A 17,749-nucleotide genomic window follows, 5' to 3' on the forward strand; every position below is an offset into this window, starting at 1 on the left:
GGACTTTGCGCTGGCCATTCAAGTAACTCAATGTGCTTTTGGATAAAAAAACTCTTGCTTTCTTTGAAGTAAGGTTAGGGTCATTATCTTGTTGGAAGATAAAATGTTTTACTAATCGCAGTTTTCTAGTTCAAGCCAGAAAATTTTTATTGAGAATGTTAACACAAGCCTCTTAGTCCATAATTCCATCAAAAAACTCCAGTTTTCCTGTTCCGTTTAAAGCCATCAATCCCCAAACCATAACATTGCCTCAAATAAATTTTACTGTGCCTTTTTTTCTCCATACTCTTTTAGCTCCATCGGACTTCATAAGATTAAATTTTGACTCGTCCACATTACATTTATTATACAATCTAATATTTATTAAGTTTTTCTTTTCATTTTTTTTAAATCTTCTTTTAATAAACTAACGCTTTGTTCCTGATTCCTAATTTTATGTACTTTATGTTTCATTTCAGTTTTTTATTTTAGTTTCATAAATTTTTTGTTTATATTCCAAAAAAGCCTGTTCACAACTTAATACATCTAAAAAAATTTTAAATACCGTTCTATATAATTTTAGACTTTTAAACACAAAAACTCACAACTAAATGAAACTCATTATTGAATATTGCAATATTTTCAGTATACAGGTACTAAAAGTTATCAGCTAAAAAAAATTTAAAGTTTTTTTTCCTTCAAAATAAAATGAATCTGTATATTTGCAATACTTTAGAAAACCTGAAAATTTTTGTTAATTGGTGTGTAATATATGCAAATATTAACTTGGATTAAAACGTTTGAACTTACTTCTTTTTTCTTTCACTAGATGGCAGCGAAAGTATTTAATATGATTGACATCATGTTATCAACCAAAAGATCTTTGGTTACCCAATTTCAAATTGGTAACAACGCTTCTAACAAAATTCTCAATTTTCTTGCTTTAGTAGCTAACACAAATGTTGAGGAACTTAAAAAATCAAATGAATCGTATGTAAATTATTCATTCAAAAATTTGGGGCTAACTCTTACTTATGTAAATACGGTAGATACTCAAGCTATAAATCACATGGAGATAAATGCCAGCGTAGATATAATGGATGCAGTTTCAGCATGCAATCAAAAAAGTACAATTTTAAAATATACTACTTTGTGATAATGATTTATATTTTGATTATAGCTTCAATTTGTATTTAATTTTGTGAGTTTTTCATTTACTCAGCTTGTTCTTTAAAAATGTGTTACAAATAAGTTGTAATAAAAGTGGACGGTTAAAATTTGCATTGTTTCATGAAAGTTGCTATATTTTAGAATCCCAATATCAGTAGAAGAAATAGTTTGAACTTAAAGAGGTTCAATAAGTTCCGGAAAGAACTCAATTGCTTTTCTTTACTTTTTTAGGAGTTGACTGGAACGCCTCCATTTTAATTCCTGGTGCTATACTTAATTCAAGTGAAATTTTGTTCTCAATGGTATTTAAGAACCCTGCACTTTTTTTGTCTAATAATGATAGTGTTACTTTACAAATTGATCAAGAAGGCAATAGAACGAATGGTTCTGGGGTTATTGTCTCCTCCATTATTTCTGCTGTTTTACAACACCCGATTAAAGACCTCAAAACTCCTATTAAAATAAGCTACAAGAATATCGATCAAATAAGCATGAATGGGCATTTGGATTGTTACTTCTGGAACTCAACTTTAGGCAAGATAGGAATCAATTTTCGGTTTTTTTTCAATTGAAAAATGATTTTTTTAGGTAGTTTATTTTTGGTTGAATAATTCAGATATCTGGTCTAATGCTGGTTGCCGCAAAGTCTTTGAAGATAGTTTTGAAGTAAAATGTGAATGTAACCATCTTACAAGTTTTGCACTTATCCTTGATACATCTCAGCGCGGTTATAATCCTTTAACGCTGCAGATTGTGACTTGGGTTGGAAGCGTCATTTCATTAGGAGCGTTAGTTTTATCAATGTTGGCTTTGTTATTATTTAGGTCAGTATTTGTTTATAAAGGTTTTTGTCAGTTCAAGAACTTGTTTACTAAATGAACTAAATTACTTTTTTAAAAAGGTTTATAAGGAGATTAATTTAAAGTTATTATAAAATCAATACGACTTCAAAACAAGTTTATTATAAGCTTAATAGAAATTTGTTATAATTTATTATAAATTCATCATGTTATTCCAAAATGTGAGTCTCATGAATGTTTTGGATTTGAAATTAAGACTAGCTTTGTTTGGATTTCGTGGTCTTTCGGCCATTTAACCATATGTTAGCAGTTTAGTTAGAACAAATTTGTAGACAAAGATCGTGGTGCTTAGTTAAATATTAGTGCCATTAGTGAATTAGAAAAATTTTTAAGAAATATCAAGAGACTGCAGTTCAATATGACCTCTTTTGTTTGCAAAAAACTAATCTTTTCTATTAATATTTTGCTGCCGATTTTCATATGACTTTTGGTAGTTTCAACAAAATGTTTAGCTTAGATTTGTGCTCGGCAGTATTTTAGGAATTATAATAAAAATCACTGTTATTTCACAAGCTTAAAGAAAGTTTTAGCGGTTTTAATTCTCTGTGGAAAGAGGTGTATTATCAACCTGTTTTTAGATTGTTTATCGTAAGAATCGTCGACGCTCTTTGAGAGTTATTTTCAGTGAATCTTATAGGTATATGAATGAATGCAAAATAGTTATGATGTGTAAATGTTAGAACTGTAAAATGGAAGCGATTAAGTTTTTTGTTCTTTTTGTTCTTTTAAAATAAGTTTTAGTCAATCAACAAACTGATATGAAATTCAAGCTTAATAACTTCATACCGCCCAATGATATGTATTACATAGATATCTAACTCGAGCCGCGGTTGTGAGGCAAATTTGTTTATTGGAAGCCATATTAAATACTGGCAAAAAATGCAAAAAAGATTTCATAATATTTTTAAAAAATATCTCATTTTGCTCTGCTTAAAGTTGTGTCAACCGATTTACTAAAGGTGTTGCGATATCTTTTCATAAATTCCCTTTAAAAAATAGCGAGCTTTATGCTGGTTGGACTTCGAAGTCATTGGAAATGTCCTATCGGTTATGTTCTATGTGAAAAGATTTCAACAACAAACTTGGTTTGTCTTCTAACTAAAGCAATTAATTTGTGTATTCAACATTGTATAGATGTTCACAGCGTAACTTGTGATGGTGTTTTTTCTAATTTTAGTGCAATGAAAAGTCTTGGTTGTTCGTTTGATAAAGTTGAAAATATGAAAACTCATTTCAATATTGAATCTTATGATAAAGTTATTTATTTTATTCCTGATCCTTGCCATATGCTAAAACATTAGATTTATAAGAACAATTATTCAACTTTTTGATTTACTTAATTCAAGAAGTCCATTTGGCAAAAATTAAAAAAAAACCCTTATTTCTTAATGACAAAATCTATTTGTTTAATATTATTGAAAAGTCAATTAAATATCTCGCTAACCTAACTGATGAATATGGGACTAAAATTCTTAATCATAGAAGAAAAACCTTTGTCATTGGTTTTATTGTCTCTGCAGCAAGCATCCGAGATTTGTCTAATAATTTACTATCAAGATCAGAAAATTCATTCAAATATGTGTTGACCTACAAAATGTCTCAAGATCACTTGGAATTGCTGTTTGCTTGTATTAGAGGAAAAAATGGTTTTAATAAAATCCAAATATTATTCAATTAAATGCAAGCATCAAAAAAATTCTTTTAAAAAACTTTCTGATTGGTTCAAAGCATGCAAATTGCCTCACTTTTGAAAAAAATTCAGGTGGTTCAATATTTTCATTGAAATGGAGTAAAACCAGATCTCCAATCATAGAAACAGAATTAAAAGATGAAGATAAAAATATAATTGAAAATTTATCAAATAGCCTAGAAGAGATTTTGACATCAATATACAAAGAAACAATACTTGGTTATATAGCTGGTTATATTGTTAGAAATCTTAAAAAGAAAATAACTTGTTGCATATGTGCTGAAGCACTTAACAAACCAGATAATTTAGTTTGTGATTGTGACTACACTGTATTTTACAAATCGTCGTGGTTATCTTTTAAAATTTTAAAAAATCTTGGTGGATTAAATATACCATCTATTAGTGTCATTAAAATTATTGAAAAATGTGAGCAAATTTTCAGAGTTTTTTTATAGACCTGAATTCAACAATGTTAACCACTTCTTCACAAAAAAACTTGAAATCCTTAATGGTTTATAAAATTATTCAAGAGCTTGCATGTGAAAAGTTGTTTCCGGAACTAAATGAGCATGATTAAAATCACGAGATTTTAACTGAAGATATGCACTCCTCTCAACTTTTGAAAAAGATAAAAAATATCTCTCAATTCATCTATTTTGTTATGGAAAACAGTATACTAACGATATTCTCCATAAAAATAAAATTGGTTTACGTTTTATAAAATAATTTTATTTAAAGGCATATAAATATTTGTTAAATTTAAAAGGGAAGTAAAATTGTTTTGGAGATGATGCAAATAGTTTCGTTTTCTAATATATTCTATTTTTATGAAAAAAAATTTATTATATGTTAAAATTATATATTTTAACATATAATAATTTTTTTTTTAAATATCTCCAAAACCAGGTTTTGTCATATATATAAATGTATATGTATGTGTGTGTATGTGTGTCTATATATATATATATATATATATATATATATATATATATATATATATATATATATATATATATATATATATATATATTGTATAATTGTATATGATATAATATATATAATAGTATGGGAATACTATTGTTAATAGTTAATTTATTGTGTACTGGTAAAAGAGTATTTACTAAATACCTCCTTAATCCAAGCCATGTCCAGTTTTTTCAAAGCATATCATAAATAATAGCTTCTTTCCAAGGTAATTAACTTATTTTTATAACAAAAACTTTAAAGTAATATCAACTACTTTAACTTTACTATTATAAAAATAACATCCAGATTAAGTAATTATAATCAACTTCTTCTACAAAAGCGCAACATTAACTATACTAACAAGATTATATTGTGCCATTTTTAATAAATAAATCTAAACAGGTCAGACCTATTATTTAGTGTTTATAAATTCTTGTAAAACTAATGCAGAGCTTCATCGCTAATTTACGATGTTTTGCCAGTATTCAATATGGCTTCCGCTACAAAAAAAAGCCTCATATTTCCTAACGGTAGACATCTATGTATTTATATATCATTGATACCGCCAGATTTACGTTATGACAATTTTGCATCTAGAGTATTTAGCTTAACTACCGAAACTTGCAGTTTTGAATAGAACAAAAAAGTGAAAAAGATGTTATATCTAAGACTCGATGAATAAATTTTTTTTACGCTAAACTCTTACTTACATGAGCTTTGATATTTTGACCTACTTTACACCTATTTATTTCATAAAGGAATTAGTGACAGACAATTTCGTAAAATAAAAAAAAATTAAAAGCCATTTACAATTTAAAAGTGATATTTTGAACAACGTTTACACATTTATCAAAACATGAAACTTTTCTTCTAGAAAATGGCTTAATCACCTTTCCCTAAAAATACTTCTTTATTTGTGTATTTCATTAATGGCGCTAATTGTGATATTTCTTGCTGGAGCACGGCGTAGGTCAAAAAATCTGGTCAGCTGTCGTGTTATTGCTGGATTACTGCAGTATTTTATCCTAGCAACGTTTTTTTGGACAGCAGTTGAAGCTATTAGCCTATATAAAAACTTTGTGACCGTGTTTCGCACCGTGGATACTGTTAAGTTCATGCGTATAGCATCACTTTTTGCTTGGGGTAAGTTTTTGTTTATCAATTATTAGTAATTACAGTAATAAGAAATTGCAAAAACGAAATAATAGAACAAAAATAAACTAAACGTGAGCATTTTGAAAAAAGATATTCAATCACGAGCCGTTGTTCTTAGCCAAATGCGCCTAACATTCTCTCTCTTTCCAGGTGTTCCATTATTGATCGTTGCGATTTCTGCAGGTGTTGCAAGAGGCTCATTTGGCGATTGTGATTTGTACGTGAAACTCTTTTTTGTTTGTTTTTTTTTTATCTCTGCGTTTAATGATAAAAAGCTGTAACAGCAATTGATTCTTATGTTTGTTATTAACATTAAAAATGTGTTTTGCTTATAGATGTCTTTTACGTGGAAACGCGTTCTATTTTGGGGTGTTAACTCCGGTATCCTTAATTCTAGTTTCGAACTTTATTGTTCTCGTTTTGGTTATGATATCATTAAGTACTCGAAAAATTGAAAAGTTGATGGCGAATCAGGAAAAAATAGGGCTTTACAGACGCATACTTAGGTCTTCTCGAATTGCCTTTGCATTTAGTATTTTACTGGGTTTAAGCTGGTTTTTTGCTATTGTTGCTGTAGGTATGTTTGGTTTAAAATAGTTTTCAAGCCCTATTCTTACATTCCAAAAGTCATTAGTGATAACAATTTAAGTAACAAGTAGAGGAAAGCCTGTTAAGCTCAATTTTGTATTTGCCTTTTTATATTAAGAAATATGTTCATTTACGTTAACCTCGAATCAAGTAAGCATCTACAAAATGGTAGGTGCTAAGTGATATTTTATATCGTGTTTGTAGGTCTATAGGTTTTGCTGAGGATTTCGTAACTTGATTTCTTAGGAAAAGCGATGGAAACTTTTCAATGGTTATTCTGTATTTTCAATAGTTAACAAGGCTTGTTTTTGTTTGTTCAATATATTGTACGTAATCGTGATCTGCAGGAAAAGGTACGATTATTATGGAGATCTTTGACATGGAAACCGCCGAAAAAAAAAGCAGTAAATTACAGTTTTACAAACAGTAAAATATTTTTTCAATGTTATATTGTTATCTTTTTTTCCATTAGAAAATCCTCAGCCTCTTGCTTTTTGTATATTAATGCTGATGTATTTCTCGCATTCCAAATCATACCCTTTTTTAATGAAATAGATACATTCGTTCACCCAACAGATACCTCGAGTGTTGCTCCCGTAGATTCATCAAATGTAGAGCTTAAGAGTGTTTCTAACTTGGAGTCAACGTAAGTTACGCTTTGCCACCATGTCACAGACTTATCTTTGCATCCTGTGTACAGTTTCATAAAAACTGATCAATAAAAACTTTGACTACAAATATTATTTTTTAACAATTATCCTGAATATATCTCTAAATTATGCTGCATCCAACTAAGTAACAAAAAGTTTGCTGCGGCCATTTCATTTAAAATTTTTGGTGTTGTCAACAAACAAGTTTTTTTCTTGTCTTTCTAATTTAATAATGCACTGAAATTTTTTTCTTCCCAAAAGTTTTGAATTCTGCTTCAATGATATTTTATGTTGCAATTTACACTGTAACAATTATAACTTTAAGAGAAATACTTTGAAACTGGCTTTGTTATTCAGCTGTTTAAAGTTAAATGTTGCAACTTTAAACAGTTGGAACAGTTATTGGTCACTTCAATGTGACTCACTAATTATGTCAAGTGCTCCACTTGATCAAAGTTATCATGTGCAGCAGCTTCAACTTTTAAATGTTCGACAATCAAAAGTCGAATTGGACAGAACTAAGTGAGTTTTGTTGAAAATTCTTTTAAAAGCAGCATTTAAACTTGATAACTGTTAAATAAATTTGAATGAAAATAATAAGAACATATAACAGAAGAGAATTTTTTTTGACTTTGAAAAATTATTCCCTAATAAAATAAAATTACTTAATATAACTATCACTAGGTTTTTTTTTCTCCCTCAGGTTTAGGTAACTTATTATCTGATAATTTATTGTTAAATCCGTAAAAGCAGCGAATCTCAGTCTCGTCTGAGAAATATTTGGCGCGAACTTTCTCTTGATACAACTACTTTAGCAATGATCTTTTTTTTTCCCTCATCCTAGGCTTTTTTCAAGAGATAATCTAGTTTCTCAGAGGAAAGCATTCCCATGGCACACCGTAGGAGAAATATTTTGTTTTCAAAAATATATCTATTAGAAACTGTATGCATTTTCGAAACCACCATGCCATGTGTAGTTAAAAACTAATTGTGGAAAACATACTGTCGACATCCAAGAAATTAATTAATTTTAAACAGGCTCCAGTATTTTAGATGTTTTGATCCTGTTCAGATTAAAAAACCAATTCTTGTTTTGGTTAGGAACTTTAGAAGAAAATTCTAGAGTTGGTGTAAAAATTAAATTGATATAAAAAGTTAATCAGCATTTTAATTGGTATCGGATCAGTATGTTGAACTAAGAATTATGGAGATCAGAGCCTGGGAATAATATTAGACAGAAAATTTTGGTGTTCTGTCCCATATTTGTATAATTAATATAAAGGACATAACTTGAGTGTCCTTCCCCTACCAACACCTTTTCCCCTCAAACACATCTTTGGACCTATTGACATTAACGGCAATATTGATCGTAATTGTGATGATTTTTTTGTTGAACATCTTTATTTGTATCAGTATGAACAAAATTTTAAAGTTTACACAATCTCTGAAAGTAAATTATCTTAAACAAAGGAATCCTTGGAATTGGTCTTATGGTTTATATTCAAATGTTTTTCAGTTAGAGTATGGTTTAAGAGACACAAATGTTTACAAATAATGTTATTGACATTCGCAATCAATAATAATTACTAAAAGACATACGTATTTTGATATACTTTTTCAAATTTTAAGTAAAACTGTTTTGAAGAAGGTATGTCGGGGTTTTACGCAACCATGGCTTTTAGAAGGTTTTGTGAATAATTTTTACTTTACTGGAAAGTTTGCATTTTCTCTTCCAAAACTGTAAAAAACATTTAATGAACTGATTGAAAATCCTGTTCAGATCAAAAAACCAATTCTTGTTTTGGTTAGGAATTCGGTAAATGACAAAAATTAATATGCTTGATAATTTAGAGGATACCAAGTTTGACGTAGGATTATGTGCTCTCATTAGTGGTTGATTCATTTTCGAGTAACAACTCGTGGAAGCTTTACAAGTTTAAGATATGACGCAGCTGAAAACTCGGATTTGAGTAAAACTTTTTACTGGCGGCTTTCTCTGTATTAGTAGAGGAACGGATACTCTCTTGCGCTTGAACTCGCCATGAGTTTGAAAATCTTGCATTTCTTCTTTGCTTTTTTTTTTTTTTTTTTTGTTTACATTATTTACATGTCGTGATTTACATGTAATATAAATGTATAAACTTGGAATCTGGAAGAAGATCATATTGATCTTGTCGCCAGAACCATATAAAAAATTACAATATAATTACAATATAACTTTTAGACCATATAATACAGTTTATAACAAAATATTATTCAAAAGATTTGAAAAATAGTTAGAAAAACATCTCAAAAATATTTCAATATATCATCCGTTGAAAAAATAATATTCTTTAACTTATTTTTAATAACAGAAAAAGAGATAGATGAATTTAAATTAGGCTAATATTATATCAACGGTAAAGATGTGTTGATGCTGCACTTTTAATTCCAAAAAAATACATTGACAAATTTTGTATGACAGTTATAAACACGGCGATCTTCTATTTGACTTATTAAGTAAATTTTTTGAGATCGTCCGTGTTTTATCATTCTGTCTTATTTTTATAAGATTTTTCATTCCGTAATTTCAAGGCCTATATAAACAGGCCGCGACAGCACATATTCTGTAAAATTAGCGAAGGCCGACTTTTTTACAGTTAAAATTAATTTTTTATCCTTGCATTTGTAAACAAGCTTCAGAATCAAATAAAGAGCTTTAGAAGGACAAAAAAAGATTTTCATTAAATTTCGGAAGAAAATATTGTGGGAATTTTTTTTTCGTTTATATATAAGTTAATTACAATAAAAACTTAAAGAGTTAAGCTAAAAATTACTAAATCTCACTTTCATAAACTATACGTTTATTTTAGCTGTTTAACACTTGTGATACAAATAATAATTTTTTTGATAAAAACAAAACAAATATGTTAACTTTACTTTATTAAAATTATTTTCACTATTTTAATTCAAAGTATTTTATTTTGAAGTTGAAAGTTTTGCTTGTTTTAAACATTCCTTCCCAAAATCTTCAGAGTGTTTTTTACAGTAATTGTTTTAAAATATGTTTGCCAAAATGTAGCAAACTTTTTTAACACTTTGAACAAGCAATTGAACTTTACTATTGCAGTTAATAAAAATGTCAATTAATCCTCTCTTGCACAGCAATGGTGAAACTTTATTCACAAGTGTCACTTCAAATATAAAAAAACAATAAATAACAATGTAGACTAAATTGTCAGAAGGTTCTCTTAGTCTTTCCATGTTTAAAGAACTAATCAAAGTTCCATATTTTTTCAATTCTAAATTTTTGAATAACATTTTGCACAGTTATCAGATGTGCCACCTGACTCTTGCTGATATTTCCTAAACTGTTTTTCTAGTGCATCTGATTGCATATGTCCTAGCAATTAAGCATGGGAATTTCGGCCTTCGAAATCGACGAAATTAAACGAAATTCGTGTTTCAATTTCGTATCGAAATTTATATTGAATTTCGAAAGACGAAATTTTTAAACATTACAAATTCACGAATTTCGAAATTAAAACTTGTTTAATTTCGTGTCAATTTCGTTACTTTCAATGACCCGAAATTATACGAAATTTTTTCGCGAAATTAAACAATCCAAAAAATCGAAATTTCGTTCTCAATTTCGATCCGAAATTGAAACACGAATTTCGTTTAATTTCGTCGATTTCGAAGGCCGAAATTCCCATGCTTACTAGCAATACATAAGATACACCCCAATTCAAAAAATACTTGGCACAGCTTGCTAATCTTTTAGAAGTTTTTTGCAATAAGAAATATAGTTCTCTAAGAAATCTATTTACCATTGACTAAAGTAATAGGCTTTCTTCGAGTATCATTTAATCTAATATCTAGACCTTTACTGTTGACAATAAGCCATCACTTACCAAACAACAACTGTTTCAATAAAAAGTGCAGTATCTTTAGCTCCAGGAATTTTTGCACGTAATGCTGCAACGGTAGTCCCTAAAATGCAGAGATTTTTTAAAATTAAATATCACATCCGCGGATCGACTTTTTCTTATGTAGAATTGAATTCTTAGTCGAATGGCGACACGCGGAATGTCGTCCGACCAATACCTGCTGAGTTGTTTAAAAAAAACCCGATCAAAATGCATAAAAACCGTTTTTACAACAGCAGCAATCCATTTTCACACCCGCGGAGTGAGCTAAATCAATTTGAAATAAAATTTTCTATTAGAAAAGGTTTACTTTACGACTACTGCATTAAATCCAGTTAAGATATCAGTTATAATCTAAAGGGCGTAAAGTAATGTTGGGTTTTCCCCGCATTTATATCGAAATTAAACAAGGAGATCTTATATCTTATATCTTCGCGGATAGACTTTTTTTATGTAGAATTGAATTCTGAGTTTGAATTCCGATCAAAATGCATTAAAAAAAAAAAAAATGCAATTATGCAAATAAAAAAAAAAAAAATTAATATACATATATATTCTCGGCTGACGATATCTTAAACTGACCAATGTCCTCCTATTTAGGAAGGAGAGTTCGCTGCAAATGTAATTAAAAGTTATATTTTCGTGGCGCTCTTCTACAAAAATAGAAGGACACTGATCACCTTTTATATATACTTTAGAAAAATATGCGAAAGCGTAGATATAATTAGGTTTACAATAAATAATATTTTATTAGGTATAACGAAATATTTGTATCCAGTTCTCTGTTTATCTAATTAAATTGTTTATAAAGCTAATTTGTTAAATAGAAGCGCTGCTATGTCCTTTTGTTGAACATAATAAAGCTTTTCATTCATAAAAAGTTATTAACTGAAATTTTTTTTCCAAAGTCATTATCTTCAAAAACTTAACGTAACAAAACAGAAAACGGTTAAAATTAGTGCGCTTAAATTTGGCGCCAATACAGCCTTGAACGTATTTGAATAGATCTGCTTAAAAAAAATTTAGGTTTTATCTGAAAATATCATTTTTAACCATTTTATATCTGAGGATTTTTGGTTGAGTTTTTAATTTAAAAAAGGTGTAAACCTAAAGAAAATGACAACTAATGATGAAGAAAGCCTCGTTCGTACTGAGAAAGTAAAAAATTTTGTGTACGATAAAATAAATCAGCCACTTAGTTTTCGGTTTGTTATGCAAATATTTGATAAAATAAGAATTGACAGTTTAAATTGCGATATCATTGAATCAGCGCAAAGCAAACCTCACGCAGGAGAAATTTACATCTATAAACAGAAAAGTGAACTTGATGATGATTATTTATGCGATCATTATCGATTTCGAAACACTGGAAGAATGAAAAACCAACAACTTGGTATAACAAAAACTTATTATAAAAATCAAATTGGCAAAACAAATGAATACAACAACGATTTTCAAAAACAAGTTTTTGTAAGCAACATGTCTTTTGTGATAATTCACTATTTTGGAGATCATCGCGCTTCAATTTCAATTCCTCACGGAAATAGCAATTATGACAGACCGTTTATCCGTTCAACAACAACTCTAAAAAATCTTATGAAGGCAAATGCTTTGGATATTGAACCACAAAAGTTATATGAAAATTTTTTAACTCTATAAAAAAAGACTATATTCTAAAAAATACTCCCTATTCTTTTATTGATGCTGAAGCATCGGTTTCACCACGCAACGCTAAGCAAACCGAAAATATCAAATACAACGAAGTGAAAAAACGGAGAATTACAAACGATGAAATTTAAGGAGTCCAAGAGCTAGCCAATCAAGATTTATATGATTTCATCCATCACTTTGCTATTCATCGTGACTTGATGTTAATTATGGCTCATCCAAAAGCTTTGGAGCTCGCTAATAAACTGATAAAAGAAAGCAGTGCCAATCCGTCATTAAAACAAATGTTATCTTATGATACAACTTTTAATTTAGGGGACTTTTATGCTTCAATTTTAGTTATGAGACACACTGATTTTGTAAAAGAACCAATATTTCCGGTGATGTTTGTAATACAAGATAGAAAGCATGAAATAACACACGATATGGTTTGGTCAAATTTTATATATCGTCTTTTGTTACTGGATAAATTTGGAAAGAACATTCCAATTTTAATAGATCGCAAAATATCAATCGTAAATTCAATAATAAGAAACTCAAATATTTCATCGAACATAATATTTTGCAGAAATCATGTTCTTCAAGACGTAAAAAGGTATATCAGAACAGTAAAAGGTTATAAAGATGATTACAAAGTGTACATAACAAATGTTGAGGAACTATGCGAAAGTAACAATTTTGACCACGATTATGAAAGATTGAAACTGAAATGGTCAGCAAATTTTCTTAAATATTTTGACAAACATTTGAAAAATGACATTAAAATGCATTGCAATAAATCAATATATCACAGATTTTCAGCTTTCAATGATGTAAATCCAACAAATAATATTGCAGAACGTTTGAATAGAATGATTAAAGACCATCAAAAATATAAAGAGCTTCCATTATATTCTATGGTATTATCTCTATATAAATTTCAAATTTATTTTCTTAACGAATTTAATCGTGGCTACAAAAATCTAGGAAACTTCAAAATGGTTGACCAAAATCTCACCAAAAAGTTATTAGAAATAAGTGATTTAGAATTTACTCCATTAGATGATATCTTAGAAAGTATAAGTAAAAATCAAATGAAACCGATTCAGATTGGCATTAGTAAATCATTCAGACAATCTGCTAACACGTTAGCATCAATAGTTTTAAAAAAAGATTTAGCTGCGTATGAACCGAAAAATGATTGTTATACAGTAAAAAGCGCAATTGATGGCAAAAAACATCTTGTAAACTATAACGGTAATACTAAAGGATATACTTGTACATGCCCTGCTAGAAAAAACTGTTATCATATAATATCAGTAAAATCATTACCAAACGCACCCCCAGATATATCAAAGCCAACATACCGCTTAAGCAAATTAAGAAAAAACAATAACCATGAAACTAGAAGTGGCAAAAAAAAACCGAGACCAAAAGACAGAGAACTAAGTAAAATAGCTGGTGACAACTCCTTAGAAGTATCTAAACACTTGCCTCCAAAACATTCGACACCAAACAAAACAAAGTTAAACACGGCGGAAAAAACTTTTACTTTGTTGGCAACTTTAGATAAATTCAAAAACAATACAAGCATGGAAGTTTCCACCGAGAATTTGAGTAGCATAGATGATAAAAATAATAAAAGCCTAGAAGAAAAAACAGTTACAACTTTTATAGCAGATTTTAGTAATTTGCCACAACTGGTTCCCTCAGCTGAAGAGTTAAATGAACCGTCGCTGAATGAATATGAACCCTTAACATCAAACGTAATTGATTAAGTATGTTTGTTGTTCTTAAAATCGTTTGAGAAAGAAAATCAAATATTTTACTTAGATTATTTTAATTATCGATATTTAGTAAATGGAAACATTGCACAACTTTCAAAATTTATGCACCAACATGGCGTATTTAACAAAGACTTTATTTTGGTGAATATAAATACAGATATAGAAAGAGGCAATCATTGGATATTAGGAGTGATTTCATTAAACAACAATTATATCTGCATTTTTGATTCACTACGACTAAACAATAGAAGACGAGAGCACTTTGAAGAATTAATGAAAATAACTCAAATTTCATCAACCCTTGCTCAATCAAAATTAGACATGAGTAAATTTAAATTCTATTACAGTTTAGATTGCGAACAACAAAATAATAGTTTTGATTGCGGTGTTTATGTTATATTGTGGGCTTATCAAATAATAAAAGGTCAAAAAGAATATGTGCCTATAGCAGAAGCAAGAAAGTTTATAAGGTATATCTACAGTCTTGGAGAGATCTCAATTACGTTTGATCGAAAAAAAGTACTAGAGAAGCAAATATTAAATCTTATTGTAAAAACTCAAAACAAGTTAAAAGTAAGCATTTGTATAACAAAGAGTATAGGTATATTTGACATGGTGATGTCAAATATACACCAACAAAACAAAGATTGGACAATATGTGCTAAATATTCATGCAAAGGAGACAATAATCATTCGCTCCAACATTTATTATGTGTACTATGCAGAAAATGGTATCACGATGGCTGCGAAAAAAACAGTTGCAAAACTTACTTTAAATGTTCATTGTGTTTAAAATCGTAGTATACATAAAAACTAACTATGACGCAAATAGAAAGTTCATAAAAACTAACTATGACGCAAATAGAAAGTTCATAAAAACTAACTATGACGCAAATAGAAAGTTCATAAAAACTAACAATGACGCAAATAGAAAGTTCATAAAAACTAACTATGACGCAAATAGAAAGTTCATAAAAACTAACTATGACGCAAATAGAAAGTTCATAAAAACTAACAATGACGCAAATAGAAAGTTCATAAAAACTAACTATGACGCAAATAGAAAGTTCATAAAAACTAACTATGACGCTAATAGAAAGTTCATAAAAACTAACTATGACGCTAATAGAAATTCTAAGTTATAGTTGTTTCTTACATAAAAAAACATTCTTACATTAAAAACAAACTTATTATAAAAACAGTTTTGTTAAGATTATTATACTTATTTAAATTTTTATTAAATTGTTTTATTGATTTTTGTTAGGGTTTCCGTATAACAACTACGCAGACATTCTGCGTAATGGCACTTATCTTAGAAAATAATTTTGAATCAGTGTACCCAGTGGGCATGCGTCGTCCTCGCGGCGTCCATAAGACGTCCGTTAGACGTCCAGAAGTCCTTAGCACGTCCGTGGGACGTCGTGCGGACGACGCATGCCCACTGGGTACTCAGCGGGTTCTTTGCTATTGTTGTAAAAACGGTTTTTATGCATTTTGATCGGGTTTTTGTTTAATAACTCAGCAGGTATTGGTCGGGCGACATTCCGCGTGTCGCCATTCGACTCAGAATTCAATTCTACATAAGAAAAAGTCTATCCGCAGATGTGATATTCAATTTCAAAAAATCTCTGCATTTTATGGACTACCAAAAATACATTCACACAAAATATGTGAAAAAAGCATCAGTTGATATATATATATATATATATATATATATATATATATATCTAAAAATATCTAAAAAACTAACAAATTTATACATATATGTATACATATATGTATAAATTTGTTAGTTTTTTAGATATTTCGTATTACACACTTTTTGCTTCATTTGTTTTAGGTTTTGCACGCATTGCATCCCTAGAAGAATAAATAAAAATAACACCTTAAACATAAAAAATGGGAATTTTATCGAAACTTTACAAATTTTCTTAAAAAAATCTTCCGGATTTTTTCCAGGCAACTCTTTCCTGGTCTCCTCTCACCTTTTACGACCTCCATCTCTATCAGATGAAACATGCAGCCATGTTTTTATTTCTGACTTTATTTCAGTGTTTTTGGCTTCTTTTGTCATGGGATTTGCACGCACAGAATCTGTATAATAAATAAATATACTGCAAACCCTTTGTATTTGCAAACAATCGATATATATTATATAAATGCTAATCACATAATTCAAAAAATACTTAAAAGATTAGTTACCTGTCACAATTCAGAATTGGATATTGTATATGCCACTGCACTACAACTTATACTGAGGATATTTTTCACTTTAAATTATCCTATTACTTTTTATATCAATACTGGTTAAAACACAAACTGCAGCCGAAAGACCATAAATAAGTTCCAAAATATTTTACCCTTAACTTAACAAATGTTTTGAAAGTGGAAACTTCAGAACTCATTACCATGTTGTTACCATAGTATTTTTATAATAGCATATATAAAGCTGTGATGTAAAGGTTTGTATATCTGAAAAGATCACAAGTCCGTGGTGCGAGGACTCTAAAATAAGTTTTGTTGCTTGCACATAAATTTAGATTTTTATTGGATGAATTTTAAAAAATGTTATTAAAAAAGAACATAAACACTGATAGGGATTTTAAGGGAACTATTTGATCACATGATACTAGTTTTGCAGGAAAAATATCACTTGAGTTCATAAAAACTTAAGTCTTCTTTCACAAAAAAACTCTTTTTCAAAAAAAAAAAGCAACTTTTTTCAATTTATTCAAATGACATATATACAATTACTTACTTAACGCAAACGATGTCCTCTAGCTGGAGGACAAAAAAAGCATGTTTATCCATGGCCTATAAAAATGAAACTGTTTACCAAATCATCAGTAATGACCATTTTCATTATTCATCTGACAGTCTCTTTCAAAGTAACACCTCCTTGAAGAGCAAGATATTGTGTCTAAACATAATGTATAACTTAAAATTAAAGAAAAAATAGTTTAAGTTTTCATTAGAACAAAAAACTCACTATCAGCAACTTGTTCAGCATGGACTGTCACAATTTCTTTTCAAAATTTTGCACCTGTTCAAATGTTTGCAATTGCAAAATTACTTTTTCAGGCAATTTGGGATTAACTGTTGCATTCTGTAAATGAAAATGCTTTAAAATAGCATTATGTTGTTATGAATTACATTGAGTTTGAGGCTTTATGATAACATTCTGTTTTTGACTTATATATATATATATATATACATATATATATATATATATATATATATATATATATATATATATATATATATATATATATATATATATATATATATATATATATATATATATATATATATATATATATATATATATAGACACTGTCGTCTAAAACAT

The 17,749-nt window shown here is 28.9% G+C and overlaps 1 protein-coding gene across 6 annotated transcripts in view; it reads left to right on the forward strand.

The window, feature by feature from the left end:
* LOC149885723 (adhesion G protein-coupled receptor L3-like) overlaps nucleotides 1-7,146 on the forward strand; it is a 36,425-nt gene extending 29,279 nt beyond the window's left edge. For 5 of the 6 annotated variants that reach the window (XM_090092425.1, XM_090092426.1, XM_090092427.1 and 2 more), the window contains 8 exons: nucleotides 809-1,106; nucleotides 1,381-1,683; nucleotides 1,766-1,973; nucleotides 5,540-5,808; nucleotides 5,971-6,037; nucleotides 6,156-6,397; nucleotides 6,655-6,834; nucleotides 6,964-7,146. In XM_090092425.1, coding sequence (XP_089948551.1) covers nucleotides 809-1,106; nucleotides 1,381-1,683; nucleotides 1,766-1,973; nucleotides 5,540-5,808; nucleotides 5,971-6,037; nucleotides 6,156-6,397; nucleotides 6,655-6,704 — 1,437 coding nt within the window. In that variant the 3' untranslated portion in view covers nucleotides 6,705-6,834; nucleotides 6,964-7,146. Of the gene's footprint in view, nucleotides 1-808; nucleotides 1,107-1,380; nucleotides 1,684-1,765; nucleotides 1,974-5,539; nucleotides 5,809-5,970; nucleotides 6,038-6,155; nucleotides 6,398-6,612; nucleotides 6,835-6,963 lie in introns of all 6 variants that reach the window. The other variant, XM_090092423.1, reaches the window with a different exon arrangement.
* Nucleotides 7,147-17,749: the final 10,603 nt, after the last annotated feature.

This window comes from Hydra viridissima, unplaced genomic scaffold (assembly GCF_058129835.1).
Source record: "Hydra viridissima isolate aposymbiotic clone 2 unplaced genomic scaffold, HvirCarnegie_v1 scaffold_7, whole genome shotgun sequence".
Lineage (NCBI taxonomy): Eukaryota > Metazoa > Cnidaria > Hydrozoa > Anthoathecata > Hydridae > Hydra > Hydra viridissima.